The sequence below is a fragment of the Barbus barbus genome (assembly GCF_936440315.1).
Source record: "Barbus barbus genome assembly, chromosome: 27".
Lineage (NCBI taxonomy): Eukaryota > Metazoa > Chordata > Actinopteri > Cypriniformes > Cyprinidae > Barbus > Barbus barbus.
In genome coordinates this window covers 22242082-22267206 of record NC_136755.1, presented here as the reverse complement: position 1 = coordinate 22267206, position 25125 = coordinate 22242082, and the positions used below count along the sequence as shown (strand labels likewise).

Genomic DNA, 25125 nt, shown 5'->3' with positions numbered 1-25125 from the left:
AGCTCCGTTTCTTTTTGTAACTCTTATTGACGTCCGTCCCTTTAGTCTTGTTCTTCCTGACCAGCCTGACTGCTCCTGATGTTGAAAATATATCATTTAATGATAACGATCCTGACTTTTTCTTCATATAGCCCTCTTTCTGTCCAGCTCCCCGCACCCTCCCACCCATATATAAAATATACAAAAAAGATTATTTCCAAAATCTCATCGTCTGCCTGCTTCTGCAAGTATAAAAATATACAGTTTTCCTATGTCAAAATCTCTTTCGCGCTCTTGCCACCATCCGCGTTCCCTCCTCCGCCTCTTCATCTACTCTATTATAGCTGACCCTAACAGTTCAAAAATATACAATGTTTTTTTGTCATAGAAAAAATTACATCTCTACCGCCTCCTGTATAGCTCTCTCTCTGAGAAAATCGTCCTGTATAGAAAGAGGATGTTCACAAGGGCTACGTGACGTTATAAATGATCTGCCTTTATGATCCGTGAGTATTTATGAGAGATTGGATTGCACATCCTCAGAAAAGTTTGGGGTGTATCGTAGGAGAAGAGCCGATGCTTATGAAATGCGTTTGTGCTTACAGTACAGGTAGACCTTATGCACATCCCTCGTGCTGGGGCTGCTCAACTTTGAACCACAATTTTCAAGTATTTGTTTCAACCAAGCACCACACCAGCTAATTCAACCGATCCCTGCACGTACGGAAAGAAATGTAAATCAGTGAACAGAGTATCGTAGTGCTTATTTGAAGCAAACTCTACGAGAAAATGCTATTCCAGGATGAGTTGAACAGTCCTTGAATCGCTATTTCAAAATCAGTAATCGTGTCTTTCTCTTCCTTCTGTTCTTCCTTTCTCCTTTTTATAAGTCTCCGTGACGGCTCTCGTATTTGTTGATGATGTTGCGACAACGGCCCAGCTCTTTTCGCATATCGGCAACCTCCAGGCGAAGGGCGGCGTTCTCCCGTTCCAGGAATGCTGCTCGGACGGAAATCTGGTTCTCCTTCAGTCGGCGGGCATCACGAGAACGCTTTGCTGCTTCGTTGTTTTTGAAGCGTCGGTTCCAGTACTTGTCATCCTTTGGAGGTAAAAAATGGGGAAAAGGGTCAGATCATAATTTACGGAGACATGATATATGAGTACCATATGGGTTATTACTAGACAATATTAATTTGTTTTAGTCATATCAGTTGATATTCGATATTTAATTGTGCATGCTAATTTCCACCAATTCTTACATTTAGATTAGCTTTATCGTCATGCTCACATTTATGCTCACAAAAACAAGTAATTGAATAATTACACTGTTAAATGTAATCCTCAAAAAATGTATATCCATTTTTCATTCTATACGTAAATAAATTCATACATGAATCCTCTTAGCGTTTGAAACAGTAGCACCTTATTTTACAGTCCTGTTCCCCATGTACATACTATGTATTTAATAAAGTAATTACAATAACTGGGTAATATCTAGGTACTAACCTAACCCTACCCCATGTAGTTATCTTATATTACCAGTACTTTCTTAGATATTTACACTTTACGTACACTGTATGTACATGTAAGTACACCTACTGTAAAATAAAGTTTTTGTGTGTGTATGTGTTTTATTTTTAATTTATTTTCTTAATGTTATAAAATGTTAACATTTACCTGTTATTTACCATAATAATTAATCATTATTGGCTTCATATAAATTTAAATATCAGCTAGAATGCTTATATCGGTGCGTCCTTTATAATATATCATAATCAGAACAATAACAGCTTATTTAAGCACAGAATTTTACAATGTTAATAACAATAATTTTTTATAAAATGGATTTTATATAAGAGATTTTTATAATATTTAATTTTAATTGTCATAGACGTCTTGCCAACAGCATGATAAAACAATGAAGTTTATCTGGAATTTGGAAAACAATAATTTATCTATCTATCTATCTATTGTAATATGTAATAATCAGAATAACAGCGGCTTATTCAAGCTCAGAACCATACAGTTACAATGTTAATAACAATACGGTTGATGTTTTTTATAAAATGGACTCTTAGGATGCTGAATAAAACTGTATATTATACTTTAGAGATTTTTATAATATTTAATTTTCATTGATTTATTTCATTGATTATTTATAGATGCTTGCCAGCAGCATGATAAGAAATTTGGCAAACAATCTCTACAAATAAAATGATCTGTAGTACCTTCTGTTCATTTGGCACCAGCATTTTGCGGGCCTTTTTGATCATGGGCTGAGGCTTCAGCTCTTCCTCTGTGAAGCGATGCCTGCGTGGGTCGAATGCCTCTTGGCCTGGCACACTGGACAGGGCGAGGTCAGCGGGGTCGGGATCAAAGTTCACCATGACATCAGCCACGTTGGTGGGCGGCACCACCGGCGGAGGTGGGCAGGAGGGGCTCGGAGAAGGGTCAGGTGGTGCAGTTTGAGCCCCTGTTGAGGAAAAAAAAAACATCAGAAAAAAAAAAAGAGTCTCTCACATGTCGCAGACCACGTGTTACCAGACAGATGAAAACACCACGCGTCTGGGCGAAAAGCAATGAGGATTATGAACAATACAAGAGTATGTTCCCTAACTAGATGCGGTGGCTTGTTTTGGCCACAAGGTTCCGCCAAAAGCCAACGTGGACACTTGCCAATTTCAGCAGCTGGCAGGCAAGGTCGACAAGCCAACCTGCAGTTTCAATTCATGTTATAAACATCCAGAGAAACACCATAAAACTGACCCTGAAAACGCTCACATTTTGTTCACGGCCGAGATCGTTTAAATTCTTTGGGCCTCGTTTTCCAGCACTTTACATTGCTTACTTCTCATATATTCTTCCTCTTGTCAGTGTGAAATATGCTTTTAGAGCAGCTGATAACGCTGCGATTGGAAGCCGAGCACTTGACGTTAATTATGATACATTAGCTGTAATGGCAGTTTTTCTGCTTTAGCTGTTCTGAGCTGCTGCTTTAAATTGCTCCTGAGTAACTTCTTACACAGATATAATGTATTTTTGGATGCACACATAGAATTGAGAGCTAATTATATGCATGTAGCATTTGCTCTTGTATGCAACTTTAAACATCGCCTGTAAATGTTGAAATAAAATCATTCTGTTTATTTCAACAACAGAACAATCAGGTTTCAGAATTAAAACAGCTCTCGAAAGCCCAATTTGCTCATGTAAACATAATCAAATTCTTTGTAATTTAATAATGAGCTTCTAAGCCTGAGCACTCAGGAGGCCTGCCAAAGATTTGTTTTTCATTCATTAAGACAACACACAAAGACCAACACAAAGTGATATAGGAAGATCGTTACGTAAAGCGTGCTCCCACCAAACCGACGTATTGTCCAGTTCCTGTACTAATCCTCGTCTGTCTGAAATCTAGCAAGGGGAAAAAAAGTGTTTTTTCCCATGAACATGTACAAGACCAGCTGTCCTTTAGGCCTCTTCCTTTCTATGCGGGAGGAGACATAAACAAGAGACACAGCTGTGTGCACAATTCACATAGTACAAGCTATACAAACACACACAATGACATACAGTGTTTATACTGCCATACAAAAGCAAGCCCATCTACCTATCTACCTAACTATCTATCTAGACCAATGCATCTTTCTCACTATATCGATCTATTGGTATATCTATCTGTCTGTCTGTCTATACACAAACAAGTTAATGTACTTTAAATATACAATTATCCCCACATTATTAGCGCCACACATATCAATGCACACAGCTTGATCTGTTTCAGACATTCAAACACAATCAAACATTTGTTTTACCATTACGAAAAGACAAATTCCAGGCATAGGCATACATATATTTTAAAACTTATATATTTTAGCTTTCTCTTTCTATCCCTCTTGCCCCTCCTTCTCCTCCCCTGTCCGTTCTTTCCCCTCAGTTTCTCTCTCCATTGCTCTCTGCATCAGCACGTGACAAGTCTACTGCACATGGCCCCAACGTGTGAGAGAGCAGGAGGGAGGGGGAGCGAGAGAGAGAGAGAGAGAGAAAGATTTCAAAACATGCAATAGAAAGGCACCCACATCTCAGCGCTCCTCTCTCTCCGTCATTCTGTGCAGCGTTTTGAAAATTCAAATGGATCTTTTTGTGAATACAGTGCAGAATACTGTACAATAATTTATATTAGTTTCAATTTAACAATGTCCAAAACTAAGGACATATTGGAAGTATTGCACATAGTATATGCAATCAATAATGCCATTACGTTGTTAGTTAGGATTTATTTTGCTTGATAAAGCAAAATTTGGTGCTTCCCCAAATATTACATGAGGTTATGCTGTAAAGAAACATTTCCACTCTACACACACACACACACACACACACACAGCTGTGCCCTTAAAGCTTCAAAGCCTGCATTGCCCTGGGCTTCAGAGGCCAACAGTTTTAGACATCCCATCATGCCTCACTGCAGTCTACACGAGTCGCTGAGACTATCCTGCTCAAGTTCACACCAATGCACACACTAAAATACACCAAAAAAGTGGTGGAAACAAAATAACATTGTCGTACAGACAAACACTAATCAATCTGTGATATGCAACTATTTTAGACAGTTCATTAAAAACAGTATGCGGCAACTAAACCATTAGCAAGCCATTATGATTTCTCATAAATTAGAATGAAAAACATTCTTACCATGCAGACACTCCGGACCTCCCAGCAGTCCAGGGCCCTGCGGCACGTCTAGACCCAGTAAAGAGGATGATGAAGACGATGAGGAGAGGGAAGAGATGGAGGAAGCGGAGGAAGAGCATGGCGGAGAGGAAGAAGGTGGGCACTGGGAACTCTGGCTGGGTACGGCTGATTGCGTACTCTGGGAAGGGACCTGAGCGGCTGTACTGCAGGTGTTTCCCGATGGCATGCACCCCATCCCATTCTCTGTCAAGAACTCCTCCAGGTCCATGTACTGTAGCTGGAACAGTCCGCCGTCACACGGCAATGTACGCTCCCATAGCAATGGGCCAAGGAAGGCGGACTGGTTAGTGGAACGCAGGACGCCGTTCCCACTGTTCATGCCCCCAACTCCACCCAATGAATCCTCATCGGAGTCCAGCGGTTTGTCTTTATCTGAGAGTGGCAAAAAGAATAATAATCCATCAAATATGTTCACTTTTTTTAATTTTATCATAAAAAAATTAGCATACATCTCCGTCGTAGCCGGTCCCAAGCCCGGTTGAGAAAGGAGGAGGGTTGGGCGTGGGGCTAGCAACCCCGCCCCTTAAAAACCTTTTGCTATGGAAACAACAGGTTGCCTTATGCACCAGACAGCGCAGAGAGGACTAAGAGAGAAATTAGCATATACAACCCGAATTCCGGAAATGTTGGGATATTGTTTAAATTTGAATAAAATTACAAATGAAAGACTTTCAAATCACATGAGCCAATATTTTATTCACAATGGAACACCGAGAACATAACAAATGTTTAAACAGAGAAATTTTACATTTTTATCCATAAAATTAGCTCATTTCAAATTTGATGCCTGCTACAGGTCTCAAAAAAGTTGGCACAGGGCTGAAAAAGCAAGAAATTTTGAAAAGATTCAGCTGGGAGAACATCTAGTTAATTGACATCAGGTCTGTAACATGATTAGCTATAAAATGGATGTCTTAGAGAGGCAGAGTCTCTCAGAAGCAGGCTTTCCAATCTGTGAAAGGGTGTGTAAAAAGATTGTGAAATACTTTAAAAACAACGTTTCTCAACGTCAGATTGCAAAGGCTTTGCAAATCTCCTCATCTACAGTGCATAACATCATCAAACGATTCAGAGAAACTGAAGAAACCTCTGTGCGTAAGGGACAAGGCCGAAGAACTTTGTTGGATGCCTGTGGTCTTCTGGCCCTCAGACGACACTGCATCACTCATCGGCATGATTATGTCATTGACATTACTAAATGGGCCCAGGAATACTTCCAGAAACCACTGTCGGTGTAAACAATCCGCCGTGCCATCTGCAGATGCCAACTAAATCTCTATCATGCAAAAAGGAAGCCATATGTGAACATGGTCCAGAAGCGTCGTCATGTCCTGTGGGCCAAGGCTAATTTAAAATGGACTGTTTCAAAGTGGAAAAGTGTTTATGGTCAGACGAGTCCAAATTTGACATTCTTGTTGGAAATCTTCCACGAGACCTTCCAGCGTGTTATCAGCGTTCAGCTCAAAAGCCAGCATCTCTGATGGTATGGGGTGCATAAGTGCATACGGTATGTGCAGCTTGCATGTTTTGGAAGGCACTATGAATGCTGAAAGGTATATAAAGATTTTAGAGCAACATATGCTCCCCTCCAGATGATGCCTATTTCAAGAAAGGCCTTGTGTGTTTCAGCAGGACAATGCAAAACCGCATACTGCAGCTATTACAACAGCATGGCTTCGTAGTAGAAGAGTCCGGGTGCTGAATTGGCCTGCCTGCAGTCCAGATCTTTCACCTATAGAGAACATTTGGCGCATAATTAAACGAAAAATACGTCAAAGACGACCACAAACTCTTCAGCAGATGGAAACCTATATCAGGCAAGAATGGGACCAAATTCCAACACCAAAACTCCAGAAACTCATAACCTCGATGCCCAGACATCTTCAAACTCTTTTGAAAAGAAGAGGAGATGCTACACTATGGTAAACATGCCCCTGTCCCAACTATTTTGAGACCTGTAGCAGGCATCAAATTTGAAATGAGCTCATTTTGTGCATAAAATTGTAAAATTTCTCAGTTTAAACATTTGTTATGTTCTCTATATTCTATTGTGAATAAAATATTGGCTCATGTGATTTGAAATTATTTTAGTTTTCATTTTATTCAAATTTAAAAAACATCCCAACATTTCCAGAATTCGGGTTGTATGTCACTGGAAAGAAAATCTGCAAAATTCTGGATTTAATCACACAAAAAAACTTTAATTTACCATAGCACAAAGCTCAAATTTTGTGCAAATTAAATTTTCAAGGGGTGCATGATATATCAGTACCCTAACATTATCAGCAAGATTCTGGATTTTTAAAGGTACACTATGCATCTTTTGGAGCTCTAGTGGTTAATAAACAAAACTGCATGTGTCTTGCGGAAGAATAATCTGAATATAAATGTAGGCATTCTGTAGTGATTAAGGATAACACAAAAACACGGTTTGGAAGATTAATGACGTAATTGTCTAAATTTTGTAAACTTTAACAAAAAAGTTACTTAGTATTTTAATATTAATTACACATTATTTGAATAGTAATTAATCATTTTACTATTTTAGTGTTTATTAGCTTTTATTTTTATATTATTTAAATGTTTTAATCCAAATATTTATTATTTTTTAATATATATAATGTTAATTTTTTATTACAGTTTTAGTTTATTTTAGTAATTTTAATGTTGATTTTTTTTAATTACCACAAACAATTATCAGTAGTTTTAGCTGTAGTTAACAACAACTACAACACTGCTGGATAATACGGAATACTAAATTCTGCATGCTCATGTCCATTATTTTTACATTTAGATTATCTTCGCCATCATCTAAAACTCACTTAAAGTCCACTCACTTAAAGTCCCCTCCAATAATTTAATAACACTGTTAAATGTAATCTTAAGCAAATCTCAAGATGAATATCCTTTTAAGATAATGTACATTATAATGTTTGGGTGCCGAAATTCACTTATAGCATTTAAAATAATTGTCTTTTTAGTGCTTTATTTTTGTTTATGTAGACAAAACAGTATATCATTTTAATTGGACGTTTATCGGTTTTCAACCATAACATGAAAATAAACATTTTTAATACCGGTGCATCCCAACGTATTTCCACAAATAAACATGCCGCCCATGCATAAAGGCGGACAGTGTGCTTAATGAATAAACAAATCTCACGAGTACATGACCCTCGAACCCTGCAGTATCACAGCTGCAATGGGCTTAGAAACACACAATGCCATGTACATGGCTGGAATGCCATGGGCCAAGATGGAAGTCTCTTTCTCTCTGCCCGTCGCTCAGATGGAGAGATGAGAGATGTGGGGGGTTGGGGGGGAATCTGGCTGGCAAGTACTGCATGAGTGCTTCTGAGGGAAGCAGGGAGCTGAGCTGTCATCTCCAGCACAGGGGCTTTTGAAGATGGAGCTGGGGAATATGCACTGCATAGTGATAGCTGGGAAAAAGCTGTGTTTTACTCTACATAACAGTGTCCTGACAAATGGGAAGTGGAGGAATGTTCAAGAGGTTGCAACCAATAAACTGGAAGAGGGAAACAACGGTAACAAATGGAAAGAGAAAGAGAATATCGATGAAGACTGGGAGTTTTCTAGAAAGCACAGCAGCGAGGTGTCATTACACTGGAAAATTTACCAATAACAAACTCGTATTTAAAGAATGAACAAATACATTTTGATAAAACAACACTGGCCTTTTACTAAAAGTGCTGTCACAGTACCCATCCTCCTCTTCCTGATTACTTTTAACCTTTCTAAACCTGAAGTGACATGCATTATCCACAAGATTGCGCAACTGAGCAAATAGTAATGTGTACATCTGTATTAAGACAACACCTCAATGCATTTTAGGATGGCATCCCTTTAATGGCAGCCATGGGAGCTTTAGAAATCCCTTTAAGAGAGGGGAGAGGCCCTTAATTTCTTCAATTTATAGTGAACCCATCAATTCACATCATTTGTCAACGATTTAGCCATTGAGTCGAGGAAACAGCCTAACTGAGTCAAGAATAGAAGATGTTTCCTGGTTGTACAGAACTTAGGTAGATCAGCCTAGAGCTTGTGAGGCACCAAAAGTTATATTGCTGCTCTCTATTGGTGATTTAACTACACTATAAGCAAAAATTACATTGTGGATAAACAGATTATCTTAACAGAGACACTATTTAAGAGAGAGAGAGTCACCTTTCATCTCAGCACAGCAGTCTTTCCCTCTCTGGTCCCCTTTAATAGGCAGCTGAAGAAGGGATTTCAGACTGGCCATGGAATTATTCAGGTGGCCATTGGTGGTGGTACCTGCAGGGTTAGCAGGACCGAGCTGTGGACTGGTCCCTGCTGGAAGGTCAGGTGGCAATAGCTGAGAAATTGGCCTGGACATTCCTTGGTGTAACACCTAGTCCAGGTTTAACCAGTTTATAACTTTTCAGATCACTGCACAGTTGAGCTGGTTGACTGAATCAAGCGTTCCAATCAAAAGTAGAAATGTACAAAAACACAGAGTTTGGCAGTTGAATGAACCTTGGATCGTGGTGTGTGTGTGTGTATGGAGGTTCATGAGCATTTAAATTCGAATTCAAAGTCCTAATGCGTTCCCATTAGGAATCTGAAGTGAACTGACGTTCTGTATGGTCTGCTCAAGTGAGAAAGATGCCGGAGTTGTACTTCATCCCCTTCAAACGCACAGGCTCCCTTTAAAGAAGATTGTGCCGATTGTTTGGCGTTCAGTAAACCTTCCGTCGGATCGCCGCTCATTTGTTGACGTATGTCATCGCATTTAACTGGTGCTCCTCGCAGCCAGGACAGAAATATTCCCCGAAAAAACGAATGAGTTGGATTAGACGGGCGTCCATGGAGGCAGAGATACGATTGAGTCCCACACAGTCAGCAGGAAACTGCGAGTAAACTATAATATCGAATCAAGAGAGAGCTGAAAAAAACTCCGTGTGCAAATAAAAAGATGGTTCCCCTCTTCAGAATATAATAAACAATTAAACGTGACCGGTGACGGTCAAAACTGATGGCTGTTATTATTCCTCTGCCCTCTTTGTTGCTCTCTCTCTCTCTCGTTATTTTTGTAGCTAACCTCCGCAACCTATTTCTTTCTTTCTCTTTCTCTCTCTCTCTTTCTTTCTTCAGGCGCTCGGTAAAGCGAGCGCTCGGTATCGTAGCGAGAGTCAGCTGGAACATACACGGGCAGCGCTCGTGACATCACCTCACGGTGGAACGGCACTGAAGGGCGGGGCTATTAATTATTCATTATACACACCTCCTCGATCAACGCCCACAATATGATAAACGAGTCGCTCTGGCCAATAGAAAGTGTCCCTGTTTACATATTAATGCCAGACCACCCCTGTTTTTCACTAAACTCTTCTGTGCCGATACATTTTCATAGATCGAACTCATTTGAACGGGAGGACTCATGCATCCAAACAGCAGGACACAGCTCGATATAATGCATGTGCGTGTCAATGACAAAAGGGAATTTTAAAAAGTGTTTAGTTCTCATAAATGTGTACTTTGTATTTATGTTGGCTTTTTGAAAAAAATTTCAGCATTCTCAACAAAAAATACTTGAATGCTGTACTTGCTCCTTACCTTGCTTCCATTTTCCTTGAACAATCTTAATCGTATTAATACGTTTTTACAGACTCGCTAAAAAAATGTTAAAATAATTTTGAATTCGGACTTTGAATTGACACCATTCATAATAAATGTGTATGTAAGAATCATATGTGTAACTTTGACACAGCGTCATATCATTTATCTATAAATGCGCTCCATAAGTTGCCTTGCAAGATCTGCTGGGCTGCAATGATCTACACAGTGGCAATATTGTCTGAGAATGTGCCTGCAAATGTAAACAGATATGACAGAATCAATAGATGCAAAGACAAAAGACTACTATTGGAATTGCAATAACATTTGTCTGGTCTGTCCAAGTTCAAACTGTGACTCTTGGTAACGCTGCTTTCTCTAAGCATCATCATATTCATTCATTCTCTAATTTGTAGCTAGCTGTCATTGGCTAGAATAAGTCAAAAAACGTGAGCATGTCAGTTTGGCCGACACAAATGTATTTCCACAGTACCTTAAGGCCAGGACTAGATCTCGTAGCAAGCACATGGCTCAGGCACGCGCGATCGCTACCTACCGACGGCCTCTCCTTCACGCGATTGGTCTAAAGTAGGTCAGTATCTGCCCTTCGCCAGATCCGATTGGACAAAACTAGGTCAGTCGCTCCTCCCAGAGTTCTCCCCATGCTAGTGCCGCGTGAGATGGGAGTAAAACAACATGCAAAGGCGGCTTGGTGAGATCTTTGTGGATTAGTGCCGGCAACTCTTGTCAGATGCAGAGATCAAATGGAATCTGCCTTTGCGTGTTTAAAAATGAAAACAAATACGAAGAAGGTTCCATGCACTAGGATTCTTATACACAGACTGCAGTTTTTGATCACACAGCTGATAGGTTTACTATGCACAATTTAAAGTGTGTGAGATTATGATAATATCCCTTTGAAATAATATTAAACCATCTGATCCTTATTAAGTTGTATGCGCGAAAGGGCAAGATGTAAATCATTTTTCTGGAACTGATTTACAGCTGCATAGTAAACAAGATAGTAACTTATGTACATATGTTAACCCCCATAACTTTTGACAAGTGAATTTCCATGGCTTTTATTCCTTAATGATTCAGCGTTTCAAGCGTCACGGAGAACCTATAAATATGAGAGAATTTTGAAATTGTGACTTTTAGGCTTCTTAGAATCAATTTTTAAAAGTTTTAAAGGCATAGAAATTTCTATGGACATTTTTATAGCTTTGTCTAGTTATGCTCATCTCTATATTTTATTGGATAGAAGTTGTTCTTCATAAGTGGGTTTTGAAAGGCTTTTAACCAGTGATAAACAACTGAACAGTTTATGGAAAATTACTGGTAAAAAAGATGTGTGAAATGCAATTAAGGATTATTGAATATTTTTATTTTATTTTATTTATTTATAGAGACTGGGGTGGCACCATAAGGCAGGCACCAGTCTTTTGTATTAATTTAAAATATAGTGTTGAGGTTAAGAACCTCAAAAGATAGACTTATGTTTCATCCTGATTTACAAGCAAACATGTAAAAGCACTCAGAAGAACCAATACATACAGGTACATCTAAAAAAAATTAGAATATTGTGAAAAACAGATTTTTTTTGTAACTTATTTCAAAAAGTGAAACTTTCATATATATTTTAGATTCATTACATGTAAAGTAAGACATTTCTAAAGTTTTTTTGTTTTAATTTTGATGATTAGAGCTTACAGCTCATGAAAGTCAAAATCCAGTATCTCAAAATATTAGAATATTTCCTAAGATCAATCAAAAAAAGGATTTGCAAAGCAGAAAAGTTCAAGTTCTTTAAAGTATGTTCATTTATGCACTCAATACTTTGTCAGGGATCCTTTAGCACAAACTCCAGCATCAGTGAGGAATGGCATGGAAGCAATCAGCATGTGGCTCTGCTGAGGCACTATTGAGCCTTCAGTTGGCCTGTATTATTAGTTCGACTGTTTCTCATCTTTCTCTTGAAAATATACCATAGATTCCATATGGGGTTCAGGTCAGGCATGTTGGCTGGCCAATCAAGCACAGTAATATCATGGTCAGCAACTGTGGGCAGGTGATAAATTCCTGCTGGAAAAGCAAATCAGCATCTCCATAAAGCTTGTCAGTAGATGGAAGCATAAAGTGCTTCAAAATCTCCTGATAGACAGCTGCATTGACTCTGGACTTGATAAAACACAATGGACCAACACCAGCAGACGTCACGGCACCCCAAATCATCACTGACTGTGGAAACTTCAAACTGGACTTCCAGCAGTTTGGGTTCAGTGCCTCTCCTGTCTCCCTCCAGACTCCAGACATTGATTTCCAAATGAAATGCACAATTTAAATTTATCTAAAAAAGAGGACTTTGGACCACTGAGCAACAGTCCAGTTCTTTTTCTCCTTAGCCCAGGTAAGATGCTTCTGACGATGTTTCTGTTTCATAAGTGGCTTGGTAGCCCTTTTCCTGAAGACATCTGAGCGTGGTGACTCTTGATGCACTCCAGCTTCATTCCACTCCTTGTGAAGCTCTCCCAAGTGTTTGAATCAGCTTTGCTTGACAGTATTCTCAAGCTTGCGGTCATCCCTGTTGCTTGTGCACCTTTTCCTACCCAATTTCTTCCTTCCAGTCAACTTTACATTTAATATGCTTTGACACAGCACTCTGTGAATACCCACTCCTTTCAGTAATGACCCTCTGTGACTTACCCTCTTTGTGGAGGGTGTCAATGATTGTCTTCTGGATCATTGCCAAGTCAGCATTCTTCCCCATTATTGTGGTTTAACAAGAGATACCCAGAATTTATACTGTAGAGATGGTCGTTTAATGAAACTCAAATATAAATATTCTAATATTTTGAGGTACTGGATTTTGACTTTCATGAGCTGTAAGCTCTAATCATCAAAATTAAAACAAAAAAACTTTTGAAATGTCTTACTTTACATGTTATGAATGTAAAATATATGTGAAAGTTTCACTTTTTGAAATGTTAGAAAAAAATACACTCGCTATGTAAATTTCTGCAACTTTTTCAGGCCAATATGTCACAACTTTGCCTGAAATTTCAGATAAATCCAGGTTTTTTATACAAAACATGAGTATACAAAGACTGTTACAGTAACTTTAAATCTGAAATTTCCTTATACTAGTGTTCAGAATATATTAGTACAACATAACAGATTTGGAAACAAATTAAATTATTATATGTGATCATGGAGGGAGAAAAAAATGAATTGTTGGTATTGTGCATGATTCTGTTAAGCAGCCTGCACTGCACAAGCCTTGCAAAGCAAATCGAGTTGATTTGATTTCTGATACCTCTGCCACACAGAGAACAGTACTGCCACCTAGTGGACATTGTTTGCAACTCACAGTTTCATGTTAATTTCAATTAAGGTCCTGTATTGAACTCATTAAACTTTTGCTTGGAGACACCCGAAAGAGAAACTAAGTGAACAGACGGTTGTGTTCCTCTGACACACCAAACCAAAGTACCCTTAAGGGCATTCTTCCCTCCACCTCTAATAGTGTATGGCACTGCATAGAGCATGTGCCAACACATGCGAGCTGTAAACAGCCCCATCCTGCAGAACTAGGCACCATGGCACCAGGTGCGTAACACCTGGTCGTATCCTCTCATTTTATGTTTATAAATCATTTAACTTTGCATAAATAACCAATTAACCCAATCTGCTTACCGTCACGAAGAGGTAAAGCTCTGCTTCTCATAAACATTCAGAAGAGACACTCAGAACAAAAACTGTACATTTTCTATCTTTTTATTTGCTTTCTGAGAAACAAAACATTTCTGTTGACTCAGAAAAAGAAAACAGTTGTTTAGTATTTATATTTTGTATTTTAGTTTACTGAAAGGGAAACATTGGGACAGTAGAGCTAAGTAAAGTATTGAGAATGAATACAATAGTGTTGGGAAAGCTGGGCTAAACTGTGGTTTGGGTTAAACAGATCAAAGGGGCAGGGAACAAAAATCACACTGATACATATATTCCCCACATCTTACAATGACAGGCCCCCACCCACCCCTAAAATAGTAAAAATTATTTAAAAAAAAAAAAAACTTATACTTTGAATAATAAAAAAAGAACAACTGTTACATAATAAAATATAATACGCATTGTACAGTACAGACTGGCTATTCCTCGCTCCCGCAAGCCAATCTCATAACCAAAAACATTAACACTTGCCATAGAAACACCTGCAAAGGTTTCTTTACATATTTCTTAAAAAACAGATGACATTAAACACAGGAACATGGCATTAGCAACACCATTATATGTCCCCTCCGCGTCAGCTCTGCAGAATATTTTGCACGTTTTGACAGTTTCACTGCAGCGAGTCCTCTTTGAGACACTGTTCAATTCAACAATGGAGTGTCATAATTGAGGCTGTTCATAGGGAATACACACACCATGTACTTGATTCTCTTCCCAAAACCAGTAACTTTCAGTTCCAGGTCAAATATTTGCATTTTAACATGAAGACAGCAAAAGGGGGGGAAACAAAACAACACCTCAATGAACAAAAAAGCTACGTATAATTGAGAGTAAACAAAGGCTATACCGTTAAGCTCTGAGTACTGGGAGGAAACTAGTTTAGAGAATAGATTGTTACTGTTCAAATTAGTTCACTTTCACTGGTATGCATCCATCATTGCAGCACAAATAAAGTTAAGAAAATACATAATGAATGCATTTTTAGAGGATAGAGATGCTACCATTACAACAAAGGTGCTACCAAAAAACAGTTCCATAATCTAGAATATTCTTCCCCTTTGGAGAAACCGTGTTAGAGATCCATGTCGATAATGGATGGTTCTTTAGGTACAGGCTTGTTTTCACGTCAACCGAGTCTTTTATCTTTAAGAGGCACTCCCCTGGTTATAGTCTCACCACGAGTTGAATGTGTGGCGATTTCCACCGAAGTCCTCTATGCCTACTTTCACGTGATCCTTGCCTCGAAAGCATCAGTTTTTATGTAAATTTTGATGTCAATTTACTTAATGCCTGTAACCTGTCACAACTGTTGATCTTTCAGTCTGGTCCTCTGCCTTCTGAGCATTAATCCCCTTTATTGACATTTTGATTCCTCTACTGACACGCCGACAAGCAAATTTGTGGCGCTGCAGGAGTGTGCCATTCCAGAATCGAGAGGGACATCGAGAGCAAGAGAACGCCCCTTGAGACAGGTGGTGGGCCCGATGACGGAGAGCTGTCAGTAGCCTTCGAGAACGTTTTCCACAGACTATGCAGCGCAGGCGAGTTTGACGGCCATGTTTTCTTGGCGGATGCCTGGTCACACGGTGCACTGAAAGAGTTATGCGGCTTGAGAAATTGGTAAAGGGACAGACAGGGCAAGAGTATGACTTTAAAGGAATGATGAGAGACCGCAGGCCTCTAAACCTTAACCGCCCTACACGCCATGTGCCTCCACCTACATTTAAACCAAGCCCTCCTCCAGTAAACTTGGCCCATTTCAGCTGAGCTATCCACTTCTTCCTCTTTAGCTGCTGCTGAAGCCTGCACTTCTTTCGTTTTAAATACATATGCCTCCTGGCAATTTCATAAGCACTGAATCCAGCCATCAACTGCATGCTACTAGCCAGTTTATATTTTTTCTTTTTTTTTTTTTTCTTCCTCTGGGTGCCATCTCCCTGGGCCTGAGGGTTTTGCTGTAGATGTTGAGACTGCATCGAAAAGGGGTGCTGCTGCTGTTGCTGGTGGTGTTGAGAGTGCTGGGGTGGTGAAATGTGGATATGAGGTGGAGTGGAATGAACAGTGTTACTTGGAACCCCTGAATAAATTAGCTGCTTCCCACTGATTGGTTGTTGAAGCTGGAGGGGACCCATAGTGGGGTTTGAGTAGTGCAGATGTTGGGGGAGTGAATTCACATTTGAACCGTGATGTCCTGATTCTGGAGTGTAGAAGAGCGGAGAATAACCAGCAGGCTGAGGATGCTGCGTGAGAGAAATGGTTGAATGGGGCTGTTGTACTCCATGACTTCCACTTTCGGGTGTTATATGAAGGAGTGCATTGGTTGCAGCCTCACTCTCGGAGACAGATGGGGCAGTTCCAATAGATTCACTTCCAGTTGGCTGTGTCGTTGGCCCAGTACGAGTCAAACCGTGTTGAGATAATCTATGTCTGGTCAGGCTATTGGAGTAGGAAAACGCCTTACCGCACACTTCACACGAAAATAGTTTCTCCCCGCCGTGTTCGTGAATGGCTTGGTGATGGGCAGTCAGGTGGAAGTGATGGCGGAAAGACTTCCAGCAAATCTCACATGTATATAGCTTAGGAGGGGGTTGGTTACTTGTGCTAGCATTAGATCCTTGAACTTTATCCTGAGAATAGGAGTAATAAGCGCCAGGGTTGGTCTGATTGGTTTGATCGGGTTGATCTTGATTAGCGGGTGCCCCTTGATTTGCAGCAGATTTGGTTTTACTCCTCCTCGGCTTGAAATCTCCCCGTAGATGCAGCTTTTCATGCCTTTTCAGACTCTGTGCATATCCGAAATCTTTTCCACAAAGGGTGCATTTGTAGTTCTTCTCCCCCGAGTGAACAGTCTGGTGTTTGGTAAGATGAAACGGCTCCCGGAAGTCTTTACCACAGATGTCACAATGAAATGGCTTTTCACCTGTATGCACGCGTTCATGCCGACGTAAGGTCTCACGTCTACTAAAGCCCCGCCCACAAACAGTGCATAAATAAGGCCTTTCAGAACCATCTCCAGCAGCACCATTGCTTCTCCGACGTTTCACTCCTTCTCCTGGAGCCCCACCAGGTCTCGGCTCTCTTTTCTGTCTGGGCTTCCGTGGCCGCTTGGGTTTGGCATTAGGATTGTTGGCATTCTGTGAGTTAGGCTGCTGCTGTTGGGTGGGGTGAGATAAAGGTATCATTGAACCACTCAGGCATTCTTCATTCCCGCCATTTCCTGCGGATGTAGATGAAGAGGCACCCATAGACCCAAAGCCAAGCCCTCCTAGCAGACCTCCGATAATGTCTCTCCGTTCTTCTCGTCCCCCAGTATTGTTCATCTCAGCAGGCAAGACAGAAGCGGCAGCAGCTGCAGCAATGGCAGACATGGCACTACTGGTGACTTCATCCTCGGAGTCATCCAAAAGAGAGGAGAGAGGCAGATGAGACTGTGGTTGGTGATGGTGCTGCTGATTTTGAGGGTGTGGATGAAGTGTGGGGGCTAAAGGAGCTTTTCTGAGGGCCGGACTCGACATGCTGTTGCTACAGGAGTCTCCAGAGTAGGATGACGGGTTGGCCTGTTGACGACGATAGTCATCGACTCTGTAGGAAGTTTGGTAAGGATCTCTTGAATACTCAGGATTGTACTTCTCTTCAGTTTTGCCCACAGGATTTTGATTAACACTTCTTCCCTGTGAATAAAGACTGTCACAAGACATCGCTGTTGTGCCTTCTTCATTTTTGCAAAATACCAATTCTTTTGTGTCATCCATTTGTCCACCTGAAAAGTCATTTTCAACCTTGCCCTCTACTGAACTTATTGAGCTACCATCACTGCTTCTAGATCTCCTCCCTGGCTTGCCACAGTTACCTGATGCAGCATGGTTAAGCAAGGAAGTGCTCTCTCTAAAGCAGCGGCCACAAGCAGGGCAGCGGTAGGGCTTCTCTTCGTGAATTTTCTCATGTCGAGTGAGCGATTCTCTGCGGTTGAATGAACGCTCACAGACAGAACAGGCGTATGGACGAGCCCCAGAGTGGATAACGCCATGCTGAAGGAGGTGCCCTCTCTTCTTGAACCCCTTTCCACATTCATTGCAACAGTATGACTTATCTGGACTTGAGCAAGTGGAAGACATGGGGTCTGTATTCTCATGCTGATGGTGAGTATTTTGCGAAATTCCATCTTGTGTTGAGTGGGGGAGATCTGACTGATGCTGATGACTTGGGTTTGTGTTTGTGCTGCTGTTGGGACCACCACCATCTTCTTCATGGCAGCGTATGTGTCGGCGAAGGCTTGGGAGGTGGGAAAAAGACTTGCCACACTCTCCACAATGAAAGAGAGGCTCTTGCTCTGGCTGTGTTATATTGGAAGTCATTGATTGCTGATTTTCGGGCTTGGGGTTTTGAGAGATGTTTGATACCAGCACAGAAGCAGAATTTGAAGATGGGGCAGAGGAAGAAGAGGAGGAGACAGTTGAAGAAGAGGAGGACGGTGTTGACGAGGAGAGGATGGAAGAGGGGTCACCACCAAGACCCCTCATACCAACCCCTCCACCTCCTCCCACAAGACCAGAGGACCCATCATGACCATGTGCCCCAGAGCTGGCATGGCAGTTAGCACTGCTTGTGCTGCTGCTACTGTTATTTTCTGACTTCCTCTGGGGCAGGTAGCCAGCCATGGCTTTCTTTCTCCTGCTGCCACTACCTCCACTTCCTCCAGCCCCAGATCCACTATCTCCTTTTCCATCATCTTTTGGTATGGAGAGATGGAGTGGGAGTGGCAAAGGCAGGCCTGTTTCTTGTTGCATTAGAGAAGCCAACTGATTAGATGAAAGAACAGGAATACCTTGGAAATCAAAACCACCAAGAGGTGAAGGTTGGGGGGCAGGGTGTAGAGGGTGGTGTGGATGCGCATGGCTGTGAGGGTGGGACAACGCATGAGGTGGCAGCTGCTGCTGCTGTTGCTGGGGCTGGGGATTTGGATGGCCATGGGTGTGGGAAGGATGGAGGGCTGGGGGAGGAGCAAGACCTGTATTCGAATCCGCAAGGCCGAGATGATTATGTGGACCCTGCTGAACTAGAAACTGTTCTAAACTGGCGTTTGTGGGCACTCCAGAAAACAGGTATTGGTTTGCAGCGAGCATGCAACTGAACTGCTGGTGTAAACTTCTTGCATCAGACTGTGCTCCGACTAATCCAGCCACTGAGCTGCTACTGCTAGGGGGATTATTAGAAGTGGTGGTTGAACTCGAAGGGGAGGGCGATGACGAGGATGGCCCAGGAGATGGCTGAGGAACTGAGAGGCCAGGGTGCAAGGGTGGTGGAGGTGGTGCTGATGTTACAACACCTCCAATTACCCCAGAGCCTCCTCCAGTACTTCCTCCAGCAAAATCGAAACGCCCCATTCCTGAGTGAAGCTGCTCCTGCGCTAGAGCAGCCTCAGCAGGGTGAAATGTGCGTAGGAACTGTGGATAGCCAGAGGCAGAACTGCTACTCCCGCTGCTGCTGTTCATCTTGCTTGATTTACGTGTGCTTTGTGAAGATGAGGATTGAGTTTGTTGTGGAAGAGGTGGAGGGGGTGCACTCATTTTGGCAAATAAGGATGAAGAATCCGCGAATGCATTACTTCTAGATCCTTGAAGGGAACCGAGGCCAAGCCCAGACAGGAGGCCACCAGATGCCTCACTCTGTTGTTGCTGTTGCTGTTGAAGCTGCTGCTGGTGCTGAAGTTGGACCTGTTGTTGGTGCTGCAGTTGTCTTTCCAGCCCCAGTCCTTTGAACTGGTGGGCCTGGTGTCCACTGAGCATTTCTAAAATGTCCATTGGGTACTTTCCAAACTGGAACATCTCCCTCTCACTGTTGAGGGGTCTTCCTAGGATATTTTTGTCCTGCTCACTTGTTACTGCAGTAAAGTGGACAATGTAATCTAACCTAAGAGATGTGCACAAAAAAAAAAATATCTGGCACTAGGGCCACTAATAATCAATATAAAGCTTTAAAGTAATCTGCTAGCAGCTCCAGTTTTTACAAAGAAATGCCTGTGTGGGAGTAATTTGTCTGATGTTATGACCGTCCATCCCAAACAAACAGAGTTTTGGCTATAGTAGTGGACCACTACATGTGATAAAACTCTGGAAGTCTTGGATTAAATAATCGTCTATAAATATGAAAAAAGGGGTAAAGGTTGTTTACAATATCATGCAATAAACACAGGTCTGCATTAGTCTTTCAAAATTACTATATCTACAGTTGAAACAGTAAAAACATGTCTACTAATATCATATGAAAATTTGCTTCACAAAATGTGTTTCACTAAAAAGCAAACCATTTAGTGTTGAAAGCCACTTAAAACTGAAGCAACGAGGGAATGTCTTTCTTTCTTGATATTGGTGTATTCCTTTGACAACTTCTGAATAATATGGTCCCACTTTTTGATTTCCTCAGTAATGTCTTCATTTAATGAGAAAATTCTGGTGAGCAACTTTTTTCCCCCAATTGTTCCAAGTTGAAGTGAAAAGGTGAAAGGTCAGATAGTCCACAGGGTGTATCCAACCTCTGTCTAGAACACCTCAGCTGGAAGACCACAAACACAGCACAGTGGTATGACCAAGTAGTTCTTCCTCCTCTCTGCCCTGGGCACCCTGTCAGTCCTGATTTAAAGAAAAGAGAGATCAAATATAGTAAGAAGATTTTTAATCAAAGGACAAATATTTCAAAAGAATATCAAGAGATTGGTACAAACAAGACATGAGAAGCAATGACTCACAATCCAAATGCAAAGCATAACTTTCTAACACAATTCACAAAACATCACTATCTACCACAAAAAAAAATCCTAAAGACACAAAGATAAAAGAGATAAAACACAACAAGATAATAGACATAAATCCCAATAGAAATAATTTTAGAACTGTAATGGTAAATAATGGGGAAAAAAAACAACTAGTTACCTTAAAACAGGGATGTCAGAACTGTTACTTTTGTACAATACCAAAATTAATTACTTAAAATTAAAAAATAATAAAACGTACAGCAGCATTTACTTAGTAGAGAAATGCATAATACTTCATAATTTAATGTTTAAACATACACATTAATATTTCACTTTATTAACTACTTACATACAGGAGCATGTTCAATGTAATTTTTCAATAATTCAATATTTTCCTGTGGTGCTGAAATGTATGGAAAGGTATGGCATAGCAGAATTTCACTGGCATTGGTATCAACTTCTGCATTTTAATTTACCTTAAAATAATATTGACAGCAAACAAACCATAAACAGCTGACATCTAAGATCCAATTTTTTTTCACAATTTAAAAAATTAGTATGAGGCTAATAACTCCATCTGTGTTGCCAAATAGCACTGCTATGACATACAAACATTTTTCATGGAAAACATGCAGACTGTAACTGAAGAAACAAGCAAATAAAGGCACCTTCGTTAATATAAACGATTCACATTCATTCACATATTCCTATAAGGAATGTAAGGTAACTGAGCTACAACTGTTTAAAAGACCACTTGTTCTTTTACTCAGTGTAAACAGAAAGCATAAATTTTACACTTTAAGTTATTACATTCTTTTGAACTTTATATTCAAGGAATCCTGAAAAAAATCTAAATTAGTCCTTAGAAGTCCTTATAGCTTTCAAAAGGAAATGAGCTGCAACTATTTAAAAGACCACTAGTTGTTTTACTCAGTGTAAACAAACATCACTAAATTAGTCACAAGCTCATGCATACCTAAAAAATAAAAATGAAACTTTAATATTTAGTTAAATAAAGGAATGCATATAACATGCAATGTAAGAATGGTACATTCCTTTTTTGCTGTGGTATGCAAATTGGTATTAAATAACATGAAATTTCTCTGGTAACAAATACTGAAAACGTAGTATTACAACAACACTACAGTATAGTAATACTGATAACCATAACGCCTGATGTCTGAGGGCTAAGCCAAAATAACATGTTACCAGGTTAAACTCAGTTTGAGGTTATCAGGTGTATCCAGGTCTGAGATGAACAGTGCATCCCGTTGTCAGATACGCAAGGATTGTTATGACACAAGCAAAATGTATTCTAAGCAACTACATAAGTAGCCTATTTTTCATAATATACATAATTAAGAACTAAGCTAATAACAATCATAATAAATTAATAAATAAACTGTCCACATTCATACATTCCAAACTTAGTGGTCCTTAGAAATTATAATAAGGACTTGATTTTGATAGCTATTATATTTGTCAAAAGTAGCCTAACTCAACCGAAACTATTTAAATGACCACTGATTGTTTTACTCAATGTAAAAACCACCAAAACTTGCACAGCAAGTAATTTATTAGATAAACAAATAAATGACCCAAACATTCATGCTTATATCTGCACAAATCAAATCCCTATATTAGTCAAAAGTAAGTGAACTGACACTACTTAAAAATACCAATGGTTGTTTTACTCAACGTAAACAAAGGCGACAAAATTCACACTTGTACAGCAATATATGTATTAAGCAAACAAACAAATGGCTGCCATTTACATGAATTCACCTTGAATAAATATATATTTTTAACGTAAATATAAAGAGAGCCTTGTCAAGTGTAACTGAAATGCAACTAAAAACACTGGTCATTCTAATACCAATAACTCCAATTAGAGAACGGGGGGGGGGGGGGGGGGGGGGTGGATCCACGCAACTACAATTAAATTCCATTGTATAACTGAAAACTTACCAATGCTTTTGCAGGTAGAAAGAAAAGCGCCGACTGGTCCTCGGGATGGTTGTGTGGACTGTGAAGGGGGATGAGGGAGAGGGGAGAGCCGAATTCACTCTTTCAATCACATCCCTCTATGGCACAGCAAAAAGTTTCAAAATAAAAAATTTCAGCAAAATCAGAGCTGTTAAAAGTTTAAACAACTCGGCATTATCATGCACTAATTTAGCTTAAATGTGCGTATGCTACTCGTTGCGTAGAGGCTAACAGCATGACAGAAAAACAGAAACATAAACAAGAAAGTGACTGAGTGCAGACAGCCCGTCAGATCAATTCAGCCTATAAGCCCACTTCACTCTGCTAGCCTCTTAGCTAGCTAAATAAAGACGTCGTACCGTTTTACATTGCAACAGAATGCATTCAAAAGCTTTGGTATCCCACCTGCTCGTGGACGGAGAAAGTCCTCTCGAAGAGCAATGCGTAAAAATAATAATGCTGAAAAGGGCGCCGAAAGCGTAGATGTGCACAAAGGCGGTTTCCGATTTCAGGTTAGCAGGTCATTTTTCCTCATCCCGTGGAAAAACACTCTCGCAGGCCTCTCCATCGCTTTCGATCCGTTAAACAAACCCCGATTTCCGCTGGCTGTGCTCGCTAACGCTTAACCTCGCGCGAGATCGTTCTCATCCTAGGATTTCGACCGAAACAGCTCTTCCAGTCCGTTTTCCGCTTAATTTTTTTGCGGATTATGGTCGGCCAAATATTTTCCGCCCCGTGTCAATTTTTAGTGCCCCCGTCTTCCTTTGGGTACTTCTGTTCGCCTCACAGTGGTCGTTTCCGGGCAGTGATACAAGTTCCGGGTGGTGTTACATGTTAAAACGTCCGACATGTTCCTGCTTAACGCACTGAATCCAGTATGCGATGAAGTGGGGTCAAAGAAAGGCGTTTTCATTCATGGTTTCATTCAATGATATGAGTTTATTGAGGTAGGATGACAGGGACATGGTGCGTAACTTAGTTTAAATGAAACACCCCGAACCTTGTATTTGACGTTAAGTTAGTCGTCGTAATGTTACGGGGTTAGTAAAAGCGCCAAAAACAAAAACAAACGGCGCGTTCTAAATATTCCACTGCTGTGTGACGTAGTAACACATTGTCAAACCGCACATTTCACGAGCTTCCCGCGCGAGACTCAAAAACATCACATTTCATCTCTCGCACTGCGCGTTGACTGATACAAAATAGCCAGTCGGAGCAGCTGTTCCGCGCATTAATTACAACAATTAATTCACGTTGCGAGAACGACAGAGAGAGAGAGAGAGAGAACGCGCGCAGCATTTTTAGACAGCACATATATTTTGGAAAGGATGAGGCTTCACCTCTCTGAAGCCATTTTACCAACATGCCGCCGTCACCCCCCCGTCCCCCTCCCACCCCATCCTACCCGAACATAAGGTCCTCGCCCACCCTGCCCCTCAAAATGGCGAATGCCGGTGATGCCTCGTCCGTCTCCCTCAGGAACCGTTTAAGAACCTGAAACGAACGGCCCGTTTTGGATCAATAAATACAATAAAACAGAACATTATACTGCAGAAAAAAAGGATTTGATGTCAAATAAAAATATAATGTAGCCTACACCATAGCAGTAGAAATAAAAAACTAGGTTTAAACAATATTTTAGACCACTAAATATAAAGAAAATGAATGCAAGTGAATGAAAAGCTGAGATTTACGGTAGGCCTATGTAAATGTGCAGAATCCACTTTGAACCTTTAGACAATACATCAGCCACTAGATTATTCTCTCTGTCTTTCATTGTTAACACAACCCATCCACACATTCTAATCCAAATTGACCCTAAATCATATAGCTGTCAAAAGTAGCTAAATGAGTTACATCTGTTTAACAGACCACTGGCTGTTTGACCCAATGTAAACAAACAATTAATCTAAAGATCATAATACTCAGCACATAATATATTGGAATAAACATCCCAAAAATGTAAAACCAACCAACATATTTAATAATTGATGAGAAAAAGTACACATCAATCTCCAGGAAACGTCTTTCTTAATGGTAAGGATTTTATTTAAAAATAATAAAGTTTTTGCTGTAAATATTTTATGCATGGCATTTTGGCATTTTCCCCCAGAAAATTTACAACAAGCTTTATGTATCTCATGAAAAAAAAAAAATCTTTAAAAAAAAAGACACTAAATACTCTTTGTTTTGTTTTCCGTAACTTTGGTGAATGCAGCAAAGGAATTTTTTTTTTTTTTTTTTTTTGCATTCAAAGAGACTTAAAAATAAAATTATATTTTGGGTTTTCTGAAATGCACATTCTCTGACTTCACACAAAGCAAAAG

The 25125-nt window shown here is 40.3% G+C and overlaps 2 protein-coding genes across 2 annotated transcripts; both read right to left on the bottom strand.

The window, feature by feature from the left end:
- Positions 1-216: 216 nt before the first annotated feature.
- On the bottom strand, positions 217-9876 carry LOC306846872 (thyrotroph embryonic factor-like). The gene is made up of 4 exons (XM_079380546.1): positions 8917-9876; positions 4672-5103; positions 2208-2452; positions 217-1078 (listed from the first exon to the last, which is right to left on the bottom strand). Exons 1-4 carry the CDS (start codon positions 9107-9109, stop codon positions 863-865), a joined length of 1086 nt encoding a protein of 361 aa, XP_079236672.1. The 5' UTR covers positions 9110-9876; the 3' UTR covers positions 217-862.
- A 4242-nt stretch (positions 9877-14118) lies between these two features.
- On the bottom strand, positions 14119-23602 carry LOC306846860 (uncharacterized protein). Its single transcript, XM_079380529.1, has 3 exons — positions 23204-23602; positions 22781-22896; positions 14119-20690 (listed from the first exon to the last, which is right to left on the bottom strand). The coding sequence occupies exon 3, from the start codon at positions 19884-19886 to the stop codon at positions 15345-15347; it is 4542 nt and encodes a 1513-aa protein (XP_079236655.1). The 5' UTR covers positions 19887-20690; positions 22781-22896; positions 23204-23602; the 3' UTR covers positions 14119-15344.
- Positions 23603-25125: the final 1523 nt, after the last annotated feature.